Source organism: Sceloporus occidentalis, unplaced genomic scaffold, assembly GCF_023333645.1.
Source record: "Sceloporus occidentalis isolate IW3139 unplaced genomic scaffold, rSceOcc1.0.p SCAF_2, whole genome shotgun sequence".
NCBI lineage: Eukaryota > Metazoa > Chordata > Lepidosauria > Squamata > Phrynosomatidae > Sceloporus > Sceloporus occidentalis.
The window spans coordinates 88,042,996-88,065,083 of NW_028316982.1; the positions used below are offsets into that span (position 1 = coordinate 88,042,996).

At 39.8% G+C, this 22,088-nt stretch overlaps 1 protein-coding gene across 2 annotated transcripts in view; it reads right to left on the bottom strand.

The window, feature by feature from the left end:
- Positions 1 to 217: 217 nt before the first annotated feature.
- The window catches only part of CFAP46 (cilia and flagella associated protein 46), a 131,864-nt gene continuing 109,993 nt past the window's right edge, over positions 218 to 22,088 (bottom strand). Inside the window, exons 51-61 of one of the 2 annotated variants that reach the window (XM_089510221.1) lie at positions 20,277 to 20,347; positions 18,411 to 18,575; positions 15,880 to 15,956; positions 12,589 to 12,649; positions 10,242 to 10,277; positions 8,975 to 9,074; positions 7,719 to 7,831; positions 4,997 to 5,078; positions 4,211 to 4,347; positions 3,493 to 3,576; positions 218 to 520 (exon numbers count right to left, since the gene is read on the bottom strand). In XM_089510221.1, the coding sequence (XP_089366347.1) occupies positions 384 to 520; positions 3,493 to 3,576; positions 4,211 to 4,347; positions 4,997 to 5,078; positions 7,719 to 7,831; positions 8,975 to 9,074; positions 10,242 to 10,277; positions 12,589 to 12,649; positions 15,880 to 15,956; positions 18,411 to 18,575; positions 20,277 to 20,347 (1,063 nt within the window). In that variant the 3' untranslated portion in view covers positions 218 to 383. Of the gene's footprint in view, positions 521 to 3,492; positions 3,577 to 4,210; positions 4,348 to 4,996; positions 5,079 to 7,718; positions 7,832 to 8,974; positions 9,075 to 10,241; positions 10,278 to 12,588; positions 12,650 to 15,879; positions 15,957 to 18,410; positions 18,576 to 20,150; positions 20,348 to 22,088 lie in introns of both variants that reach the window. The other variant, XM_089510220.1, reaches the window with a different exon arrangement.

Consider the following 22,088-nt stretch of genomic DNA (forward strand, 5'->3'; position numbering starts at 1 on the left):
TTCCTGGATGTTATTTCTTACAAGGGAATAGACAGGAGTGAGACTATAGGGTTTACTGCTGAGGGAACCAGCAATAACCTTAACAAATGGATCTACGCTACATGGAGGTCTGACAAATACATTTAGGCCACAGTGGAACGTGTAATACAAATAAACATAGGAGAACAAAAAACTCTTAAATTTATGAAGAAAAAACTCAGGAAGAAATTAGAGCAAGAGAAACATTTAATAACAAAACTCCTGATATTTATCTGAATGCCAGTGTTCAAACTAAAAAGAAAAACATTTGTGAAAAGTTATTTTTAACAAATTCAAGCATAAACATTTTCACTTCACGCTCGATTAAATTTACTTGTTACATAAAGATTCCCCCCCTCCCCCAATCACATAAACATCATGTTGGGCAGTCCATATAAAACTGCATTGAGGGCTGATAGATGAATTGCAGGATGGCTTAACTCTCCAGGGCTTTCCTTCTGGTCTTTGGTGTCTTCAGCAGAATCCATAAGATCTGGGTCCACTAGAAATACAGTTCAGAACCAACAATTAAATCAGGCCTACATGATATGATATTTTAAAAGAACAGAGGGCATGATCCAACCAAAGATATGCGTTCTAAAGATATATCTTGCAGTGGATGTTAACATGTGAACAATGTTTCTATTGTAATCTCTAAATCTAAAGCTTTTAGCTTCTGTTTGCTTCGCTATCCATCTCTTCAAGCCTGTTCTGATGCTACATATCAGAGAGAACTGTTTCACATTGTATTACTCCTAAATTCCAGTGTGTCTATTTCTGTCACCATATAATAAATGATTGTTTGTCAGTGATTTAAATATATAGCTCTTTCATCACATTGTCTAACTGTAAATCACTGCCAAATCTGATGTTAATACCAACCACATGGGGCATATCCATACTGATTTAAAAGGCCACAACATCCTAGATTCTGTTCCAATTTTATTTTGGAGATCCATACACATTTTATTTATCTTAGAATATTTTCTGCCAGCTCCTGATATGGACAGAAGAAAAACTGGAAAACACATATTTACATCAGAAGAATGAAAGGGAGACAAAGTCCCACATGTTGTGTGATGCCCCCCAAAACATTTATTTCTTTGAAAGCCCAAAATGATTTGGACTTATCATCAATTGGCTTTCTTTGGCAGCAAATAAAAATTTCTGGAGCTGGGCTTTGTAAGAAATAGAAGGAAGGAAGGAAGCTCCTGATATGGATTAGATACTTTTTTTTAATACCACCTGCCCAATATTTTAAGCCATTATAAATTGGTAAGAACAGAAACAAAATCTGAAATTTTTCAGTCAGCCTGAGTGCACAGTAAGTGACAGCATCTCAAAGGCTGTTTGAGTCTTATGTGTGAAAATGGCCTCTAACAGGTTGAGGGTTTGAATCTCCTGCAGTTAAAACAACAAATTTACAAGCAGTCACACAGAGAAGGGCATGGGGACTCAATCAGATCAGGAGCACAGTACTGGGAGTGGAAGGGCTTCACACTTTCCCTTGATGCTCTGTAAAAATCAATGCTCAAAGATTCTGTTTCTCCTCAGGCATCATACAGGTGTGTGTGTTTGTGTCTTCAAACCACCTGTTGACTTATGATGAACCCATGAATTTTATAGTGTTTTCTTAGGCGGGTTATAGACTGCCGCTTTGAGGTGGTCTGCCGCCGCCGCCGTTTGCTCCGTAAGGGAGCCGTCGCAGCCAAACCGCGCGGCTCCGTTACGGAGCAAAAAAGAAGCTCCAAAATGGAGCTTCTTCTTGCGGCGCCCTAATGACGTCGTGAGGCGCCACGTTCGGACGCACAGCGTCCGATACGTAAAGATGGTGGCGCCCGTATGAACAGGGCGCCGCCATCTTGTACGTATTCTATACGTACTAGGGTTAGGGGTGTGTGGAAGCACCGCCCCTTCCTAACCCTAGTACATATAGAATACGTACTAAATGGCGGTCTGTAACCCGCCTCTGACAAAGAATGGTTTTTCCAGTTCTTTCTTCTGAAATATAACTCACAGCACTTTGTATTGACTGTCTCCCATCCAAGTTCTAATCAGGGCTGACCTGGCTTAGCTTCCAAAGTCAGACAGCATCTGGTGCCTTCATATAGGTACCAGCAAATTTTCTCCAACAAAATAACTTACAGATGCAGGAAGCCAATATTAATTGAGAAAACTGGGTGGACAGGGACAGACAAAGGATAACCTTCCCCTTCTCCAGCTCCACAGTCCTAACTTATTTGGGATCCTATCTGTCTGGTATTATTTTCTAAAACTGCAGAATAGCCTAATTCTAGATCAACAATGTTATTTGTAGTTTGGCTTACTGTGTCCTTTTCTCACAGAAAGGAAACAGCAAACTTTCTGATACTAGTGTTGGCAGAAATAATTTGGATTATTTTATAAGTTTACAGTCACCCTATTATTTAGCTGAACAATTTTCTTAGCGTGGTTTTTTGTGGGTTTTTCGGGCTATATGGCCATGTTCTTCGACTTCACAATTTTCTTAGCTCTGAAGCTATGTAGATATGTTCCTGGTTTCAAACAGGATCTCTCTCTTTCACATACACTTTTTAAAAAAGACATATGACATATTTTAGAAAGCCCAGTAGGTTATTCTTTTAATCATCTTGTTCTAAAGTGTGGTTATGGAGCTATCAAATTTGCACAGATTAAAGTAGCAATGTATCTACTAGCCTGATAAGCATTTCAAATATACATAGGCACACCTCAGTTAACAGAGCCTCTGGCGAAGAAGTTTCTTTTAAAAAAGTCATTTTCTGCTTGCCCAGACCACTTTTCCTTCTCATCCTTTGTCTAGCTGGAAGTGTTTTAGCCTCATTGGCATTGAGAAGATAGTAAAGCAAAGTGGAGAAACCCATAATGCCAGTGTCAGGTTGCAGCAGCACATTTGCAGCAAACAATACAATAAACCTTCAGTTGGGAAAGAACAGGATTCTATTCTAGCTGATTCTATTTTAGCTGTGTATACCTCCCTACAACAGCCATGATATAAGGAGCAGCCTCCAGAATTCCTTACTGAGGATGGGCAAACAGCAAAATACAGAGAAAAGGAGAGAGTAGATAAGCCTGCCTCTCTGGCTATATCCAGCATGTTAAAAAAGCACAAATCTAGCAGTTTGGCTACCAAAATGAAAATCATAAGGAAAATTAACTAAAATATGTTGAACTGCTTTTCTTTCCCTTTCCCTTTCCTATCCCTTTTTTTGTGGTGTAGGAACCTCTCTCTATTCTTTTCATATTATTACTGCTTCTGGTACCAAAGCTTCTGTTAAAGAAATAATGCTCAGAACACATCAACTTTGTTAACTGACGTCTACCTGTATAATATGATCATTTTAAAAAACAACAACAACAAGCAAATGGTAAAATTAAAATTACGTGTTTGTACAGTGAATTCTTGAACTATATTTTGTACTGTGTATTTTATTTTTAAAAACTTCATAATTTTACCCCTAGGAACTTCATCCACAGCAGCCTTACTCTTCTGAAGGATACGAACAGCATGTCCAGTTGTTTTGCCTACTTTTATCAAGTCTGCAAAGAAACACAATACTTTATTAGTTAACACATATCGAAACAGAAAACACACAAAACAAGGGAAGAGAATCCAGCTCTGCCCACCTCCATTTGTTAGTGATGGAACTGCTCTGTTTAGAGCTAGGTCCATGTAAGCTAATTGAAATCAGTGGATTTTGGTATACCTGTGGATCAAATCTACAATGATACTTTAACGTTGTACAGTAGAATGTTGCTTATGATCAAAAGCCAAGAAACAAATAGAGAATAACTGTAACATAACCTGTCATAAACTAAGGTTCAAAAATGGAATTGGCATTGTAATAAGGTACGTTCTTGGCAGTAATTCAGCCTTAGTTGATCTGGCTTTTTCTCTCCTTACAGAGTGAGGGCTGAGACAGACAGGCAGGAAGTGGTGTGCCGGCGCAAATTCTGATGCCTTTAGAGTATTTAGGAACAGGAAGAAAGTAATTACAGATACTCCATTGCATGGTACCAATGGACTGCCTGAAACTAGAAAGTTTGCTGCTTCCAGACTCTTCAATTTTGCAAATAATGGTTTCACTGCCACATATAAAAATACTAATTATAATTTGCAGTACAAAATATTAAGTTTTGGACTAACTGCTTCATGGAAGTTGTTTTTACATACTTTCACATAAGCTGTTCAGGTTTATTGCATTTTCTTCCAGGGTTGTATGCCATTGGTTGGCTATGATGGAATGTACTCCAGCAAGGCTAAGAATGATTGCTGTCTCTGTTGGCAGTTCCAGAGAAAGGCGTAGAGAACTAGAGAAGACAATAAGAAGCCTTAAATATGGTAAATGAAAATTGGAAGTACAAGCATTCCTGATTGATCTGTGTACATAGGACAAAACAAATATTTGTCCAGGTTTCTTCTTTTAGTTACACCAACAAAGGTGAATTGCATTTCTCTTAACTGGCTCTCATCAGCATGTCTGGCACCAAGTACAGTCTTGCAAACCATGAAGTCACATAATACACTATGGTTGATGTGTGGCTATTCCTAAGCGCCCATTCTTTGCCATATTCAATTACAGTCGCCCCTCTATTTTCGCAGGGAATCCGTTCCGGACCCCCTCCCCCCAGAAAAATGGAAATTCATGTATATTCAAGCCCATTGGCTTGAATAGGTGGCTATGGGTGCATAGCCCATTGTTTCCCCCTCCGTTTCCGACTCGCATGTATGCGAGTAATGTGGATCTCAAGTCCGCAAAAACGGAGGGGTGACTGTAATAGTAAATCCCATTAAAATTAAAGGAAATGACATTCAAAAAGGAGTACAATACAGATTCATTAAACTTACGTATTTTAATAGGGTTCTGTATCCTACCCTACTGCAGTTTAAAATCAGTCAGCATGCACAGTACAACAATAGCAACCGCTGCCTACTGTTGAGATGAAAAGCTTATTATACCTTCTATCCTCATCGAGATCTCTCACTCGTACAGCACTTGGCTTTGTATGTGCAAGTTCTAAAAGTACCATCAGTTTACATTCTAAGGAGAAAGTGAAAACATAATGTCATTTCAGAAGCATATAGATCCTAGAATGTATGAGTAAAACTATGCATGTTCCTACTAGCACTATTAGTCTTTTCCACACAAGGATATTATAGTGGAATGGGGACTGGCATCAGGAGGTGGGGTGGGGGTGGGCTTTTCATATGATATGGCCCTTGTTCCGCTTTCCTCTTCATGTAATCACACCCTTTTTGGCCACAAAATAATTATTGGCTTGTCAGCCCAGGTCATGGTATTGTTCTGTGCCTTTTTTCTGGTGTGAAAGATTCCTTTTGCAAATCCCAATTTAGGGTTCATGTGGATCCAGGTGGGTGGGCTCTTCATATGGGATGGCATTATTTAGTTGGGAGGCTGAAAAAAGTAATTGTGGGATCACCTGAGGGGGAAGGTTGAGAAGCAGGGAAGGTAAGTTCATCCATATGTGGTGGATGGGAGGGGAGCTGCGTAAGGACGTCTGCTCTGAGACAGAAAAAAGTCTACCAGAGGAATTTACCTTTCTAGGCACAATCCAATATTTGTTTACTCAGAGGTAATCTCCACTGATGTCAACCAAGTTTACTCCCTGGTATATGTTTGGGCTTGCAGCCTCTAAATGCTCTCTACTGGGGAAGGAAGGCAGATTGTGGATGGAGGAACACATTTTCACTCTTATTGTGTATTATTCACAAATAGCTCTCAGTGTGAGAAAGTTAAAGTACACATGACCCATCACTAGGATCATGGAACTGAAGCTGAAGTGTAAAAGCTAACATTACAATCATGGTAGCATAATGCAAGTATAAACCCCACTTCTCTAGTGAAACAATGGGCCAGGGTGGAAGACACTTGGAAGGGTGGGAGACTACGGTTAGTAGAAGGGAACAGAATATTGGAGGGGGGGGGACCCAGGAGAGACCACCTTGCATGTATGAAAATACTTCCCAGTCATACAAATACAAAATATCAAATCCTGCCTTGAATGAGCAAAATACTGTCCTATCTGCACATCACCCTTGTTCACTTTGTTCTTCCCCTTTTTCACTCTCGATCTGTGGTCCCTCTGTCTCCTGACCTCCAGATGATCCTCTTACTCTCTCTGTTCCCCCCATTCTCCTCCTGTCTTCCAAGTTGCCACTTAGATTCCATGTCTTCTTAATTTTGTCACTCGTTTCTGGTGGCGCAGTGATTAAATGCCTGTACTGCAGCCACTCACTCACAAACTATAAGGATGAGAGTTCAATACCAGTCCAGGGGCTCAAGCTTGACTCAGACTTGCATCCTTCCGAGGAGGTCGCTAATATGAGTACCCAGTTTAGCTTACACTTTGTAAACCACTTAGAGAGTGCTTAAGTGCACTGATAAGCAGCATAGAAATGTACTTGCTGTTACTTTCTCACCCCATTTGACAGCTGATCTAACATATTCATTCATTCATTCATTCATTCATTCATTCTCTAGCCATTCTACCAATACTGGGATTCAGGCTCCCCTGATAAACCCTCACCCAGGCAGAAGTGACAATTTAGTCTCCCTCTCCGAGTCATGTTTTGCTAATGAATTCATAAAATTGCACCTAAAAGGTGGACATTAAATTCTGTCACCTTGAAGTACTGTAAATAATACTTGGCATACCGTTAATGATTTATGGCAGCTTAAGTCCAATTTATGCCATTGCAATTCACTGTATGGCTATTGTGTGGGTAAGAATTCTCTTCCAACTAAGCAACATCTGAAATCCTCCCTAAACCACCTTGGAATCATGCAGGCCCCCCTACCCCTACTGGCCATTTCCAGGTTTTCTGGAGTGGGGGGAATCAGTAGTGATGTGTTCTGCTATTTTCATTTACCTGGACATGCTGCAAGGACATCATCGTCAGGGATGTGCCAAGAACTTGGGAGTCCCCTGAAGGTGCCTGTTACATAAGATTCAGCTAATGGAAAATAGGTGGACCAGAGATGCTGCTTTGGGGAAGGCAGCAACCAAACCACAGTGGTGTTATTGCTGGTTTGTGCCTTCAAGTCGACTGTGACTTATAGTGACCCTCTCAGAGGGTTTTGTTTCGTAAAGTTTAGTATAAGGAGGTTTGCCAATGCATCCCTCTTAAACTGAGGAAGTGTGACTCGCCTACTGGATTTCTCTAGCTAAGCAGGAATTCTGACACTGGTCTCCCAAAGTCCTATTCCAACACTGAAACTACTATACCACAGTGGTTTTCACTTTGGCCCTCCAGATATTTTGGACTACAGCTTCTGCAATCCCTTACTGTTGGCCATATTGGGTCTAGCTGACAGGCGCTGTAGACCTCATCTTACTCCCAGTGCTCGTCTTTGGATAACTGAAATAGCAAGTGAAAATTTCTTGTCTACACATGGCCCATTTGAAGGAATTTTGTTGGTAAGAACCACCCACTTGTTTGTGTATGTGTACACAAGTTCAAGTTTGCCTAGGTCTGCTTCTTTCACAACAAAGCATGGTTTGTTGTGATGTTTCAATATAGCCAGTGTGCTTTTTCTGCTTTCACCAACAACTGTAAAAATACACTCCAAAAATTATAATAATTTAATCATAAATTTCAAATTAAAAATAACACACTGTTTGATATCTAGGGGCTTTTTGTTTTTGTTTCAATAAGTCACCTGGAAAGTTCATTGCAGCTAGCCTTTCAAGCAGTATATGACAGAGGAATCTTTCCATTCCAGAGAAGAAAAAAGCACTGCAGTTGCTCAGTAAATGTTCCCACTCTGCCTGACTGGAAAAAAAATCAATTCTTTTTTATTTTAACAATACATTCATTTGTTATACTCAGAACAAAACATAATAATAGCACAGTATAGGGCAGTGATACCAGAATATGTAGTGTCTCTGAGGGTATGTGATATCAAGTCCGTAACAGCCCTATTCAAACATTATGTAAAGTGAGTAACATGAGAAGAGGACATGTACTAACCCTGCTCTCCCCACTGTCAGCTGCTGTGCTGAAGAGGAGAGCCTTTACTATCTGTGGATACTATCTCAATTGATCTGGAATCTTGGAAAACTAAGGTTCGAATTGCATAGAGCCTCCATACACAGAGATGCTTCTCTTCAGAAAATGACTTCAGGTAAGCCAAGCAATTAAAGTGGCAACAGAAAGGTTAGGAGACTAGCACTGTCTCTTTCCTTGGTATTTATTACAATCACTTTTCATAAAGCCTGAATATGGCTGCAATATGGCATCAAACTATATTCCATGGAAATGGCTGATTTAGCTAAAAGCCAGAGAGGCAAGAGATTTTACTTTTGCAGAATCGTATTTTGTTGCAGAATGTACAAAGAACTAGACATACAAAGTAGACACTTTATGACTGTCACCTGAAAATTTGTAAACAGTGTTCCTGTATACAGGTTTGCTTGTTTGTTTATAGACAAAAGTGTCTGAGACAAACACTGACCTCAAAAATGATTGCTTTTATCTATTTGGCACTTTTTAGACCCAGCCAGTATTGGGACAAAAAATAAATAAATACCCCATGCTGTTTAACAGTGAGCCATGATAGTAAGAAACAGTGACAGATTCTGGTTTTCTACAGATGGTCTCCATCTGGAGTAGGAAATTGGAATTCTCGGTGTATCTTGGACATACAAGATGTGTAAAGGTAACACTAATCCTAGCTCTACTGCTACCCATCAATACATTGGAATTTCCATGGAGTCAGAAAATATTCCAAAATTCAGATATATATATATATTTAAAGTTGTCATTATGAGGTTTAAGAACCTCGTGCTCACATTAGCTTTTGATTTATGGCAGGACAGTGCATTGGTTTGACTCTTTAAAGCAGTTCAAAGATAAATACATTAGACATTTCTTTAGATTCTAAAATCTTCTTTCTTGCGAAACAAACTTACATACCTTGGAAAATGTGAGCTACCAATAAAACCATCCCAACGATGTGTAAATGGCTCATATTTCTCTAGGATTGTCTGAAATTGTTGGCCAGGACTTTCTGATTCTAAGTAAAACAAATTTATCATAATGAAAAACAGGTTGCCTACTTGTAAATGTGGTTCTTCTTATAAAGCTGGTGTAAAAAAATCAGCAATTGGCTATATAAGTCTAAATCTCTATATATTTTAAAATGTAGTATACAAGCCTTGAAAATAAGGGGCTCAACAGACACCCCCCCCCCCTTTGGAGCAGCCTGCAGCTGCCCTTTTCCTCACTGGGTCAGGGCTGTGGCAACCACATGCCGCTGTCCTGATCTGACCTTTACGTGGAGCAAAATGAAGCCTCAAAAAAGTGGCTCATTTTTGCGCTGTGGAAGGGGCGCTAAGCCACCGTAGTGGCTGTTCTCCTCTTCTTTAGGGCAACACATGTAAATGCTGTGCTGAAGATGCGGCATGATGCCACCTGCCACCTGGTAAGGCAGGCAACATGGAGGCAGAGTCAGGGCATTAAGTCAGGGCATGCGGTCACCATGCCCCCACGCCAGCTCTTTATGCCAGTCTGTGGAGGGCCTAAGTCTACCAAATTTGGTAGCATACCAATCAACCAATGTTGCCAGCCAAGATTTGTGGCTTTTTGTTTCCACATTCCACATGGAGAGAGAGAGGCATAGAAATACAAGTCAGAAAAAAACCAACCCTTCAGTTTTCTGTGTTAAATATCTGTCAAATAATCTGGCAAAGCACAGCAAAATTGCTCAATGTCTCCACTGCTAAACCCTGCATTTCTGTTAGTTTCAGAGATTTTTCCTTCTTCCTCAGCCCATATGGAAACCAAGTAGTTAGGTGGCGAAAGGGCAGAGTATATTCTCTTTCACTTCTTACCCCATTCACATCCCAGCTCCCTGTGACTCTAAGGCAAGTTGTTAAATACAAACTGTAATACATTATTTTTTCTTGATTTTTTAAAAAATATCATATCACTAGTTGGAATGACGTTTTACTTCGTAAGGATATACTTGGGAAAATGATGCACTTTCAAAACTTGCTAATTTTCTTTAATATATCAAATGTAAATATATTATTTTTTGTAGTAGACATTTTCTAATCTACAAATGAGCTGCACTGTCTTTGAAATTGGTTTCAATCAATTTGTAAAAGAAAAAGCTGGTTTCTTATGGTCAGTTATGGCAGAGACATAATGTCTTATGAGCTTAAGATTTTACAGACAGTACCTCTTTTTCTTGCTTCATCATATGGATCGACAACATCTGAGATATTTGTTAAGAACACAAAATCAGATTTTGAGAACAATCAGTTTAAATGGTCTAGAGAATCTATTCCACCCCCATAATCTTCCATGAATATAACCACTAGTTTTAAGCAGGGAAAAGGGGAAATAGTAGGTCTTGTAGGAGGACCAGTTATGAACTTTAAAAATATCTCCCATTTTTTTTAGTCTGAATTGCTGATTACAGTTATCAGCTCCAACCTTCTGAAATTGAGCATCTAGGGTTGTCAGAGTTAAAACTGGTGATGACACTTGTATCTTTAAGTGCTGTGTAGAAGAATGGTTATCTACAGAGCGAGTGTGATGTAGTGATTTGGGTGCTGGATTAGGACTCTGGAGATCAGGGTTCAAATCCCCATTCAGCCATGGAAACCCACTCTTTCATCCTCAGAGGAAAACAATGGCAAACTCTTGTGAACAAATATTGCCAATAAACCCATGTGATAGGTTTGCCTTATGTTGGAAATGACATGAAGACACACATCAACATCAACAACAAACAGAAGCTTCAGTAGGTGCTACTTGTCATGTAAACAGGTAACAAACAAGGCCTGGTGTAATTTCCTCTTCTATACAGCCATTAAACACACCGGAGTCTTCTCTAGTTTTTCATTCTGGCAACCCTAGGAACATTTGTCTTTACTTCCTTTCCATACTGTCTACATATTTTTTTCCACTAATCAACAACCACTCATATTGTGTTCACATTTTTTCCCCTTGGTTGTAAATCAAGGTTGGGGACCTTGTTTTTTTAGCCCAAAAGCCAAATTCAGTTTCAGAGAAGTTCTTGGGGCTGCATTCCAGTGGTGGTTGAGGCAAAACTAGCAGTGTGTTTTAGTTGAAAGCTCCAATTGCTAGTAACTAAACCTTAAGAAATTTTAGGATTTTTTTTTACCCTTTTGAATGGACAAACCCTGTACAAAAGTGAAGTAATCACTAAACAGGGAAGGACAACTTCCAGAGGGGGCTAGGGATTACTCCAAGACCTCAGAGAACTGCATATGCCCCCTGTTGACAACCTTCAATTATTTAAAAAATGTTTTTAAAGTGAAGAGGGGCCTTTTTTCAAAATAAAAAGAAGGCAGAAGACACTTCTAGGTTTGTCAGAAAAGGTACCCAAGCTAAAACATGGGAGGAGGGCACAAAACTATTGAGAAATTTCATCTTACAATCCCTATAAAGTGCAAGTGGATTTGTAGCTTAAAAATGAGAGAGAGGGATGGTACAGTACTGGTGGGTGCAGGCTATCCATCTTTCCACTAAACAATGATAAAGGAGAATGGAGCCAGAGGCTCAGATTTGTGAGGGCTGCTTTGAGCCTGAGATCTCCTACTCCATTTGAAATACTAGCGTAATGTAGGTCATATAGGGGCTCGACAGATGAGAGGCTCTGTGCCACCCGTTTCCCCCCCATCATTGCCACAGCAACCAAAAGGCATGGGAGCAAAAATGAGCAGCTTCCTGGAAGGGGGCGCGATTGGCAAACCAGCGCCCTGATCGCATCACTTCCGGCCAGCGTAGTTTGGGTGCTGCAGCACACTCACACCATCATGGCGGCCCCCATGTGGACAGGGCCCCACCATGATAGCGCCAGCGGTGCACCGTACGGCTCAGGAACGTGTGGATGCTCTGCACTCCTGAGCTCTAAAATCGGCCCCAGACCACCGCTTTCTGGCAGTCGGTACTGGGCCATACTTGCTAAGTTGTTCGACACTTGCAAGTCTATGAGATTTAGCACTAACTATTTGTAGTTTGCCCTTTTATCTTAAGGTAAAGGTAATGGTAAAGGTAGTCCCTTGACATGAATGTCTAGTTGTAACTGCCTGTAGGGAGCAGTGCTCATCTCCGTTACTAAGCTGAAGTGCCAGCGTTGTCCAAAGACTGCTCTGGTGGTTATGGCCACCATGACTGCACTGAACGCTGTTATCTTCCCAATGAAGGGGTACCTATTTATTTACTTGCATTTACATGCTTTCGAACTGCTAGATTGGGAGAAGCTGGGATTAGCAACAGGAGCTCACCTCATCATGCAGCACTAGAGCCTTGAACTGTCAACCTTCCAATCTTCCGATTGTCAAAACTGGCATCTTAACCACTAAGCCACCACATCCTTTTTGCTTTAAGGATAACTAACTAAATTCTGAAGATGATTCAATCATTTCAAGTAGTGTGTAGTGGCAATGCTGTGGATAACACTAGGGATAGACTCCAAGGGAGCTGGTAAGACTCCATGGGACTTTAAAACTCATGGCTTTAAACACTCTGGTGAACAGTAATTTTTGAAAGGATACATTTAACATTGTGTATATCTATTGGAATGCAGTTGGGTGGTAGAACACGGTTAAGGGCAGGCTGTTGTTAAATAGGAGAGAGTTTTAGATTGGGTACAGAAAAAATAGCATAATTCTAAAACAGTTTACTCAGAATTAAAACCTAATGAGTTCAGCTAGGACTTACTTCATGCCTGACACTGATAAATAGAAAAAAGCTAATTTATATATCTGTTGAAGAGGATTCCAATTGCCACTAAGACTGAATCAGCGTAAGAATGCTGCAACTACAGCTATAAGAAATTAGTTCAAATATACACAAATTTCCAGATCCTGGTCTGTTCTAGAAGACTGATGTTATGTTACACTTGTCATCTTATCATATATGAATAAGGGCACTCTCTCTCTCTTTCTCTTTGTTCTTCATGGGGCTTTGCTGACTGCAGCAAATTTTCTCAGATTCATTTAGATTATAAAGAAAGGGTTGAAGTTAGGAGACCCTCATGTGTGCGTGCATGTGTGAGTATATGTACTTTATTTATTTATTTATTATTTTTAGAATTTTATTGAATATTAAAAACAAACATACACCTTAAAACAATCTTGCCATCTTACATTCAAACTCCTCAAGTACATCAAAACTGAGTTAAGTATCATCAAACTAATACAGGAACAAAGATAATAACAAAAAAGGTTTTCATAGAAGGTACACTTGAATTGTTAATACATCGCAATAATACATATTACATTACATTTTGCTTCCATTTCATCTTATGTACATTCTATATAGATCTAGCTCATTTTCTTAACCAGTAAGTAAATTTCTGCTTCTTGTATTACTATTAACCTCATAATAATATGGAAACCAAAAAGTCAGTTTCAAGTAACTTCTTCTTGTTGTGTATTCTTTGTACTTCATTCCTAGATTCTCTCTAATCATATTACTGTACTCAATCTCTTTCCTTTACCTTTCTCATCTCTATCTTCTCTCCTTAACCTTCTCTTCTCCTCATCTTCTCTTTTTGCAATTGTTTTACTTCTCCCTCATTCTCTCACCTTTTCTCTTTCCCATCCATTCTACCCTTTCTTTCTTTCTTTCTTTCTTTCTTTCTTTCTTTCTTTCTACCACTTCCTTGCCCTTCTACTTTCATTCAACTTACTCTCACCTTCTTCTACGTACTTTGCTCTTCTCATAATTGCTTTACCGACTTTCATTTTGCCTTCCATACTCTCCTCATTCTTCTTTTCCATTCTTCCCCTTACCATTCATTCTTGACTTCTTCCCTGTTTTGCTGGGTTAATTTGTATTTTTACAGTCCTTTTTAATATCCTCATATGTACTTTAACCTCTATTTATAACATCCAGGACTTTAAGTATATTTTTTGCACTATTACATGGGTTATCTATAAAGACCACTAAATCATCTGCAAAGGCTCGTAAAGTTTTTTTTTTACTTTAGTACTTTGAATTGAATCATTATTCTTAATCTCTTTTATCAAGCTTTCTATAATAATTTTAAAAAAGTAAAGGAGAGAGGGGACACCCTTGCCTAGTTCTTCTATTGATTGTAATGTACTTTGTTTTTTCTCCATTTATGATGATTTTTGCTTTCTGTTCCTTATAAATTTCCTTTATCCAACCAATAAATTTGGGGCCTAAATTCATTTTCTTTAGAATTTCAAAAAGTGTCTTCCAATTAACTGTATCAAAGGTTTTTTCTAGATCAAGAAATAGCAATCCCAATTCTCTTTCATTATGTTTTTCATAAAATTCGATTACATCTATTATTACTCTTATATTTTCACGCATTTGTCTCTGTGGTAGAAACCCTCTTTGGTCTGTGTCTATCCAATCTTTTAAATAATTTTTAAAGCAGGAAGCCAAAATAGTGGTAAATATTTTATAATCAATATTTAGAATAGAAATTGGTCTGTAATTTTTCTTCCTTGGGTATTACCACAATATCTGCTTCTTTCCTTCTTCCAAAATAGAATTCACTGTTGCCTGTAGGTGACCACATAGTTCTTTTGCAAAGATTTTATAAAATAATGCAGTGAATCCATTGGATCCTGGTGATTTTCCTATTTTACAGTTTTGAATCACCTTCATAACGTATGTGTATGTAATAGGTTTATTTAACTCATCAACTTGATCTTTGCTTGGTGCTTTAAATTCTTGATCTTCTAGGTATAACTGAATCTTGTTTAAGTCTATTGGTTGTGTTTGATACAAGTTTGTGAAAAAAGCGAAGAATGGCCTGTTTACAGACTGCCAAAATAAAGCTGCTTCGGGTCTCTTTGGAGATATGCTGTTTAAATGATGCATGCATCCTAAGAATCCGGAAGCTGCACCAAAGCTGCACTCCAGTGCTTAGGAATGGAGTGTGGCTTTTGCGCGACCTCTGGACTCTTAGGACCCATGCATCATTTAAACAGCATACCTCCAAAGAGACCTGAAGCAGCTTTATTTTGGCAGTCTGTAACAGGCCAATGCTTCCTTTATTTTTGTTGATTTATTATTTTTCCTTTTTCCCTTATTTCCGATATAATTTTCTTTGCATTTTTCTTTCTCAGTATCTCAGCTAGGTTCTTTCCCATTTTATTTGCATGTTCTAAGTTTTTTTGTTTTAATAATTTGAGCTTTTTACTAATTTCTAATGTATTTTTCCTGGCCTCTTGTTTTTTTTAATATATTTATTTCATCTATTATTTTAGGATCTCCTGGTTTAGCTATCAATTCTTATGTACTTTAGGAACTCTGACTGGATTGGAATGAACTATATGCTTCCTGAACTGAACCTTCCTTGATCTGCTCCATATTTCTTCATTCATTTATTTTATCTATATATCCTGCTTTTCCATTAGCATGGCAACATGGGAAGAATTCTTACTGTGAAGCTCGATACTTCTTGCTTTGCTTCATAGGTATAACAAGATGTATAATGGACCAATCATGCACAGGACAGGATAAAATGTTCTCAATAATAAGTATATTAAATTAAAAACCATTAGAAAGATATAGGTATTTTGAATTTTGAATAAGGCAATGATGTACAAATTAGAATCGCAATAGTACAATGACAGACATATACAGTTGCCTCTCCGTTTGCACAGACTTCATATCCACGACTCTTGCTTACTCGCAAGGAGCAAATGGAGGAGATTAAAATGAGGTGTGCGCCCGCAGCTGCTCACAGACAAACCCCCCCGTTCAAATCTATGGGGCTTGAATATGTGTGAAATTCCGTTTTCACGGAGGGAGAGGGATCGGGGACAGATTCCCCGTGAAAAAGGACGGCTGACTGTACTTACTATTTTTAAACCTCTCTTCTGGTCACCTTTGGGTTTTGATTCCTTTGCACCCTTTCCATCCTTTTTTATTTCAGTTTCTGTAAAAGTTATAAACATTAAAAAGAGATGCACTAAACCAGGGGATCAATTCCTTGCACAACATTAGAGTTTGAGTTTCAAGAAGTGAAAATTACATTATTTGTCTCCATTCTATTTCCTGCACTTAGGAATTTTAACAATTTGAGGTTCAAATTAGGATCACCTTATGTTTTAAATTTCTGTGCTGAGGCTGTTTGAGATGCTAATTTTAAACCACCATAGTAACTAGTTCAGTGCTCCATAGCATCAGTTTTTAACCAGTTAAGATGCCTTTCACGTAGACTGGAGCAAGCCTGGACAATCCGTAGCTTGTCAAACTGAAAGTAGGACTGGGCTGGGCGGGGGGGGGGGGGGGGAAGAGGAAGGCAGGACATCAGTGATAGTTAAGACAATGAGGTTCCTATATCAGTGAGGCAGTGTATCTGATCTACATTTTAATATGAACTTTAAATGGGTAATCCAAGTTGCTGAAACACCAACATAGGTGCGGTACAGACCACCCCTTTAGGGGCAGCCTGCACCCGCCACTTTTCTTGCCGGGTTGGGGGCTGGGCAACCTCACTGGCAGCCCAGAGGCCCCAACCTGGCACTTTTCGGGACCACGGAGAAGTGGCAAAATGACGCTTCTCTGTGGTCCCAAAAAGGGGTGTCCTTGGGGCTTCATGCCTCAGGACACCCCGATGGGTGCAGCCATGGGAGAAAGAGGCCGGGTGGCTTTGTTCCTGCGGCTATCTGGTTGCCGCAGGAACGAAGCTTGAGGCGCCGCAACGAAAAGGAGCTTACTAGAGCAGCTCCTTTGTTGCGGCGCTGCAACCAGGAAGTGATGCCATCATGATGCCACTTCCTATGCACCACGTTTGGGCGCTCAGCAGCAGTGCCGGCATCATGGTGGTCCCCATGTAGATGAGAGGCAGCCATGATGACGCTGCCGCCATGTAGTAGGGTTGGGAGGGCATACAGACCGGACCATAGTTTCAGAAAATAGGACCACTCCTTTAAAGTTCAAACTAAATCCCAGAGCAGATTCATCATCCCACTGACACAAGAACAACTGGTCATCTTTGCAGGATAGGCTTACCAGGTGCTCAAATCACCCCTTCTTTAGTCAGCAGGTCAAGTAGCAAAATTAAGAAGCTTATCATCAGATATATTTAGTTGTACTGACACAGGTTGTACAATTTTAATTAAGGCTATAAACTCCCACAAATGTAATAATACATGTCTAAATCAAACAGTGATAAATCTGTAAACAGAAAAGTTTGGCTCCCAATCTTCTTATGTTCTAACTCTTCAGACAACAAAGAACAGGTAGCATAATTTCATTACATAAATATGTAGCACAGCTACATAGGGGATCATGTATATTATTTTTGTCATATATCTGATGAGAATCAGAAACTAAAAAGTCACAGAAAGGCAGCTAAGGCCCTGTCTGCACAGACCAAATAAAGCCTCCTCTCTCTGTCCTCTCGGCAGGGAGACTAAAGAACTCAAGACCCAAATTCTGGTGCTGGTGTGAACAGACCGGACAATGGCCAGCCTGTTCAGCACCAGATCTGGGCATAACACCCTTGACACAGATTTAAATAACTCTCTGGTTACTCTGGATCTCTTCCAATGCTGGGTGGCTATTTAAAATGTGTCCCACTGAAGTGCCTGGAGTGGCTGCAGAGATCAGAACGAAGGACCCAACCGCGTGAGCAAGGCTGGGCACCTTGTTCTGACCTCAGAATGAAATGACAGGCCATCGCTTAGCATGTGTCAGGTGGCTTAGCATGATGTGCTTGCCATAAGCCAACTGCCATCAGAATGGAGGGCCTTTATAATGGGGCAGGACACTTCCAGATCAGGATGCTTCGGGCTGCCCTGCACCAGTGTAGACAGGACCTAATAGGCCAAGTCCTGGTACATCTGGCTGAGGGTGCTGCCACACTGCAGAAATAAAGCATTTTGACACCACTTAAACTTCCATGACTCAATGCTATGGAATTCTGGGAGTTGTAGTTTGTTGGGAAGGTCAAATATCTCACAAAATTACAAACCCCAGAATTCCATAGGCTTGAATCATGACAGTTAAAGTGTTGTCAAACTGCTTTATTTCTGCAGTATGGAAGCAGCCTTCGAAGAAAGGGAAAGAGATGCAGGTTTCTCAGTTTGCAGGGAAAATCCAGTACGTATACAGACATGATCTTTAGAAAGAGGACTACTCTGAAAAAAATTACAGATAAATAGAATTACATAATTAAAATTAGCATTTTATTTGGATTAGTCATGATGGATATTCATTTTATAGAGATAATTATAATGATATAATGTATGGTTAATGCACTTCCTTCCTTTCATGTTTATTTAAACTAGGTAACAGACCACTTGATTTGGTGCCTGGTTTGTATTATTATTATTATTACAAATATTTCTGTTCTGTTTTCAAAAGTATGTCAAAATAGCTATACCTGATTCATCTTTATGCAGGCGGTTGTAGAAAATTTGGAGAGAAAAGTCTCTGGACACAGAACTTATTGATTCTTCTTGAAAGATGTTTAGACCTTCCAAAGGTAACTCCATAAGAAATTTGTCCACTAGAAGTATAATGCATTCTCCCATATCTTCTAGACCACCTGAATATAAGAAAAATGAAGCAGGTCAATAATTCACAGTAAGAATAAAATCTGTTCTTACATGGAAGCATTTGTTTTTGTTCTCATAAACTGTTCTACTGTCTAATTTAAAATAAAGAAATTTTTTGGGAACATCTTTGGGAAGTCAAGCCCCACAAGGTGTAATGAATTACTTCTTGGCTTCAAGCAAGGTTGGGAAGGTGTGTGAGGTAGGTCTCTCAAAGCTCCACTTGTTTGCGGCAGCAATTTCCCCCCACAAAATTGCTCCATGCCCATGATGTTGTGTGTTTTGTGGAGGAGATTTTGCCATGGTTTTGTCACCCACGTTAGGTTCAGGATAAGCCTTTTTAAAACCAGGAAGTACAAGTAAGTTTGGTTTAGAGAATGCTGAAGTATGAAGGTGAAATAGACAAGGCAATTAGGGCCCACTCTGGAAACTATGGTTTGTACAAATCAGGTTTCTGGTTTTCAGTGAAGTGACAAACTGTAGTCTTGTTCAGGCTTTACAAAACCAAAAGGAGCAAGATTATGGGCATCATTCTTGCCACCTCCACTGTTGTCAGAAAAGAGAGTGTAATAACATTTGGTTAAATGTAGTTACAATCGTCTGTATGATGGGGAATCCTGCACAATCAGGGTTCCTTAACTGTGTAGAGGACTGTAGATGCTCAGGCAAACACAGCTGCTGTTTCTCTTCAGACAAGTTTAATCAACAAAGGGCAGGAAAGAGTGACCTGAGTCTGCTCCAGCCAGAAGTGAGTCCAAATCCTGCCAGTGGTACAATCCGCTCCCAAATGTGGAACCATCTTCCCACCCCGGCCACCTCCATCCTCCCTTTGGGGCGAAACATATGGTCCTAATGAAGTACCTTCTGAGCACTTTGGAATCATGCCAATTAGATGATGCATGCCTCCCAAGTGGCCAGAAGACATGCTGAGGCTGAGTACCAGTCCTTTGGATGGGAGCAAAAAGAAGCCAGGATAATACTCGACGCAGCTTCCAGACGCTTCGGAGGTGTGCATCACCTAATCAGCATGCCTCCAAAGTGTCCAGAAGGCACTTCATTAGGACAATGTTTTGCCCCAAAGAGAGGTTGGAGGTGGCTGGGGTGGAGGGAATTGTGCATGGTTCCATATGTCCACCCCATGGTTGTACTTTAACAATGCCTGTGTAAGCTGAAATGCTAGAATCTTCTTTTCCCTTCTCACAGAAAGGAGGGGAAAAGGGAGGATACTATGCCCTTGTCTTACACGGGGATCAGTTCTGGACCCCTTCGCATAAGGCAAATAGCACGTATGCTTGAGCCTCGTTGAAAATAATGGGGCTCGTGTATGATGTGCATGTGTACCATTGCAACCCCATCACACAGCTTTCAGCATAAGCCGAAAACAGCGCAAAAGATGCCCACGTATGATGCTGGCGCACTATAATAAACCTGAGGTTGCTCATGTTCAAGTGGTAAACAATGTATATATAACCTATGAAACGTAAAATTTTGCAACAAACTGTATAGCAAGTAGATAATTTTGTCAGCTAATTTAACACTGCAAATATATTTTAAATCTTTAGATATACCTTGAGCTGCAGTATTTTTCTCCTTATTTTTAGTTTTTGTTTTCCCTGCCTCATTTACTTTGGCTTTTCCTGAATCATCAGCTTTAGTTTTTCCTGGACTACCTTTTCTGGTTTTTCCTGAGTCACCTGTTTTAGATTTTCCTGAGTCACGTTTTCCTTTTCCTGAGTCAGCTGGTGAGACTGCTGGACTTGGGCTCCTGAGGAGACAAAACTTAGATCATAAAAGATAGTATAAAGGACCAAATTCTTAAAGAATACTAATTGAAATGGATATTTACATCTTGATTTATCCAGCAAAATTTGATTAATTTTGAGTCATTCATTTGATTCATAGAGCAGCTGCTGCACCCATAGGGGTTTATTGTGCACAGAAAAATCCATTTTGTCTTAGCACAGATCTGCTATGATTGCCATTGATCTAATGAGTCTAATGTATTTGATGTAAGGGAGTTGTTTGTAGCCCTGTTCATGGGCTGCTACAGAGAAGAGAATGCAAGCAAGCACATCCACTGAGAAGATTCTTGCTTCCCTCTATTTTGTTACCACTTTGAATGAACACAGTACTGCTGAGTGGACCCAACTAGGGCTATTGTTAAGGTTTCATTACTGTACTGTGATACGTCCACTGCTGGAAAACTGAGCTGCTCACAATTGCTTGTATATCTCTGAAGTAGTTGAAATATCCTGGTGAAGGTGCTTCAGTATCTGTGCAGGTTTATTTCTCCATATCTGTGAGAAATCCCTTCATGAGATTACACAATTCTCTTGTAGCATCCTATAAAATATAGCATTGGTGAACTGTTCCCAACTTCCTGTTTGTAGCCGCCTATTCGTCTATCTGCTTTGTCAGTTACTTTGGTTAATATCAGAATTTTTTCTGAGGCTGTGAATGACAGTGAATTCTGTACAGATGGGGGCATTCAAGCTAAGCAATTATAGTGCTTTATTCCATTTTAATTGCCATGGCAACTTTGTATAGCATCCTGGGTTTTGTATTTGGTAAAGCAATAGAACTCTCTTGCTTAAACTACATGGGAGAGCCAGTGTGGTGTAGTGGTTTGAGTACTGGACTACCGGTTTGGAAGAGCAGGGTTCGAATCACCAGACAACAAAACTGCATATCCAAGAATTCCATGGGATGTTGCCATGGCAGGTAAAGTACAATTTAGTGATACAGGGCTGTGTAGCATGAATCCACCCTTATATGTGGAAAGTAATACTCTTTGTTGATAATTTAGAAAAACATGTAGTGCAAAAAAATCTGAAGGAAATCAGTTTGAGATATTGATGTGATCTAAAGGAGTGTTCATATATGCTATGCTGTTCATTCTTTCTGGCAATTCTTTTACCAGTTTCATCAAGCCTCATTTCTCAGCATCAAAGATAGTTTTTTGAAGTTGTGATAAATGTAGAAATGTGAAATGAAATGGGTTAAAGAGGTAGTTTGTTGTTCTGGATCTGTGGCATGTCAAAAGTGGATAGTAGAACATTCAAAGGACAATGAGCATTAATCAAGCAGACACTAATCCTCTTTGCATACCTTCCCACCCTGAGGCCTGCCATTAGCAACAGAACAATACACATGCAAATCACTCCTGCCTTTCCAAGTCACACAGTATACACACACACACACACACACACACACACACACAACTCCTTTCCAGGCAAGCATTCTCTGAAGATGCCAGCCACAGATGCTGGCGAAACGTCAGGAAGAAACTTTTCTAGAACATGACCACATAGCCCGAAAAACCCACAAAAAACTATTCAAAGGACCATTGCTTCACAGGAAAAACTATATTGACCTAGCAATCATAATTTAGGGCCTGAACAGATAGACCAAAATAAAGCTGCTTCGGGTCACTTTGGAGGTATGCTGTTTAAACGCTGCATGTGTCCTAAGAGGTCGGAAGCTATGCCAAAGCCACGCTCCAGTCC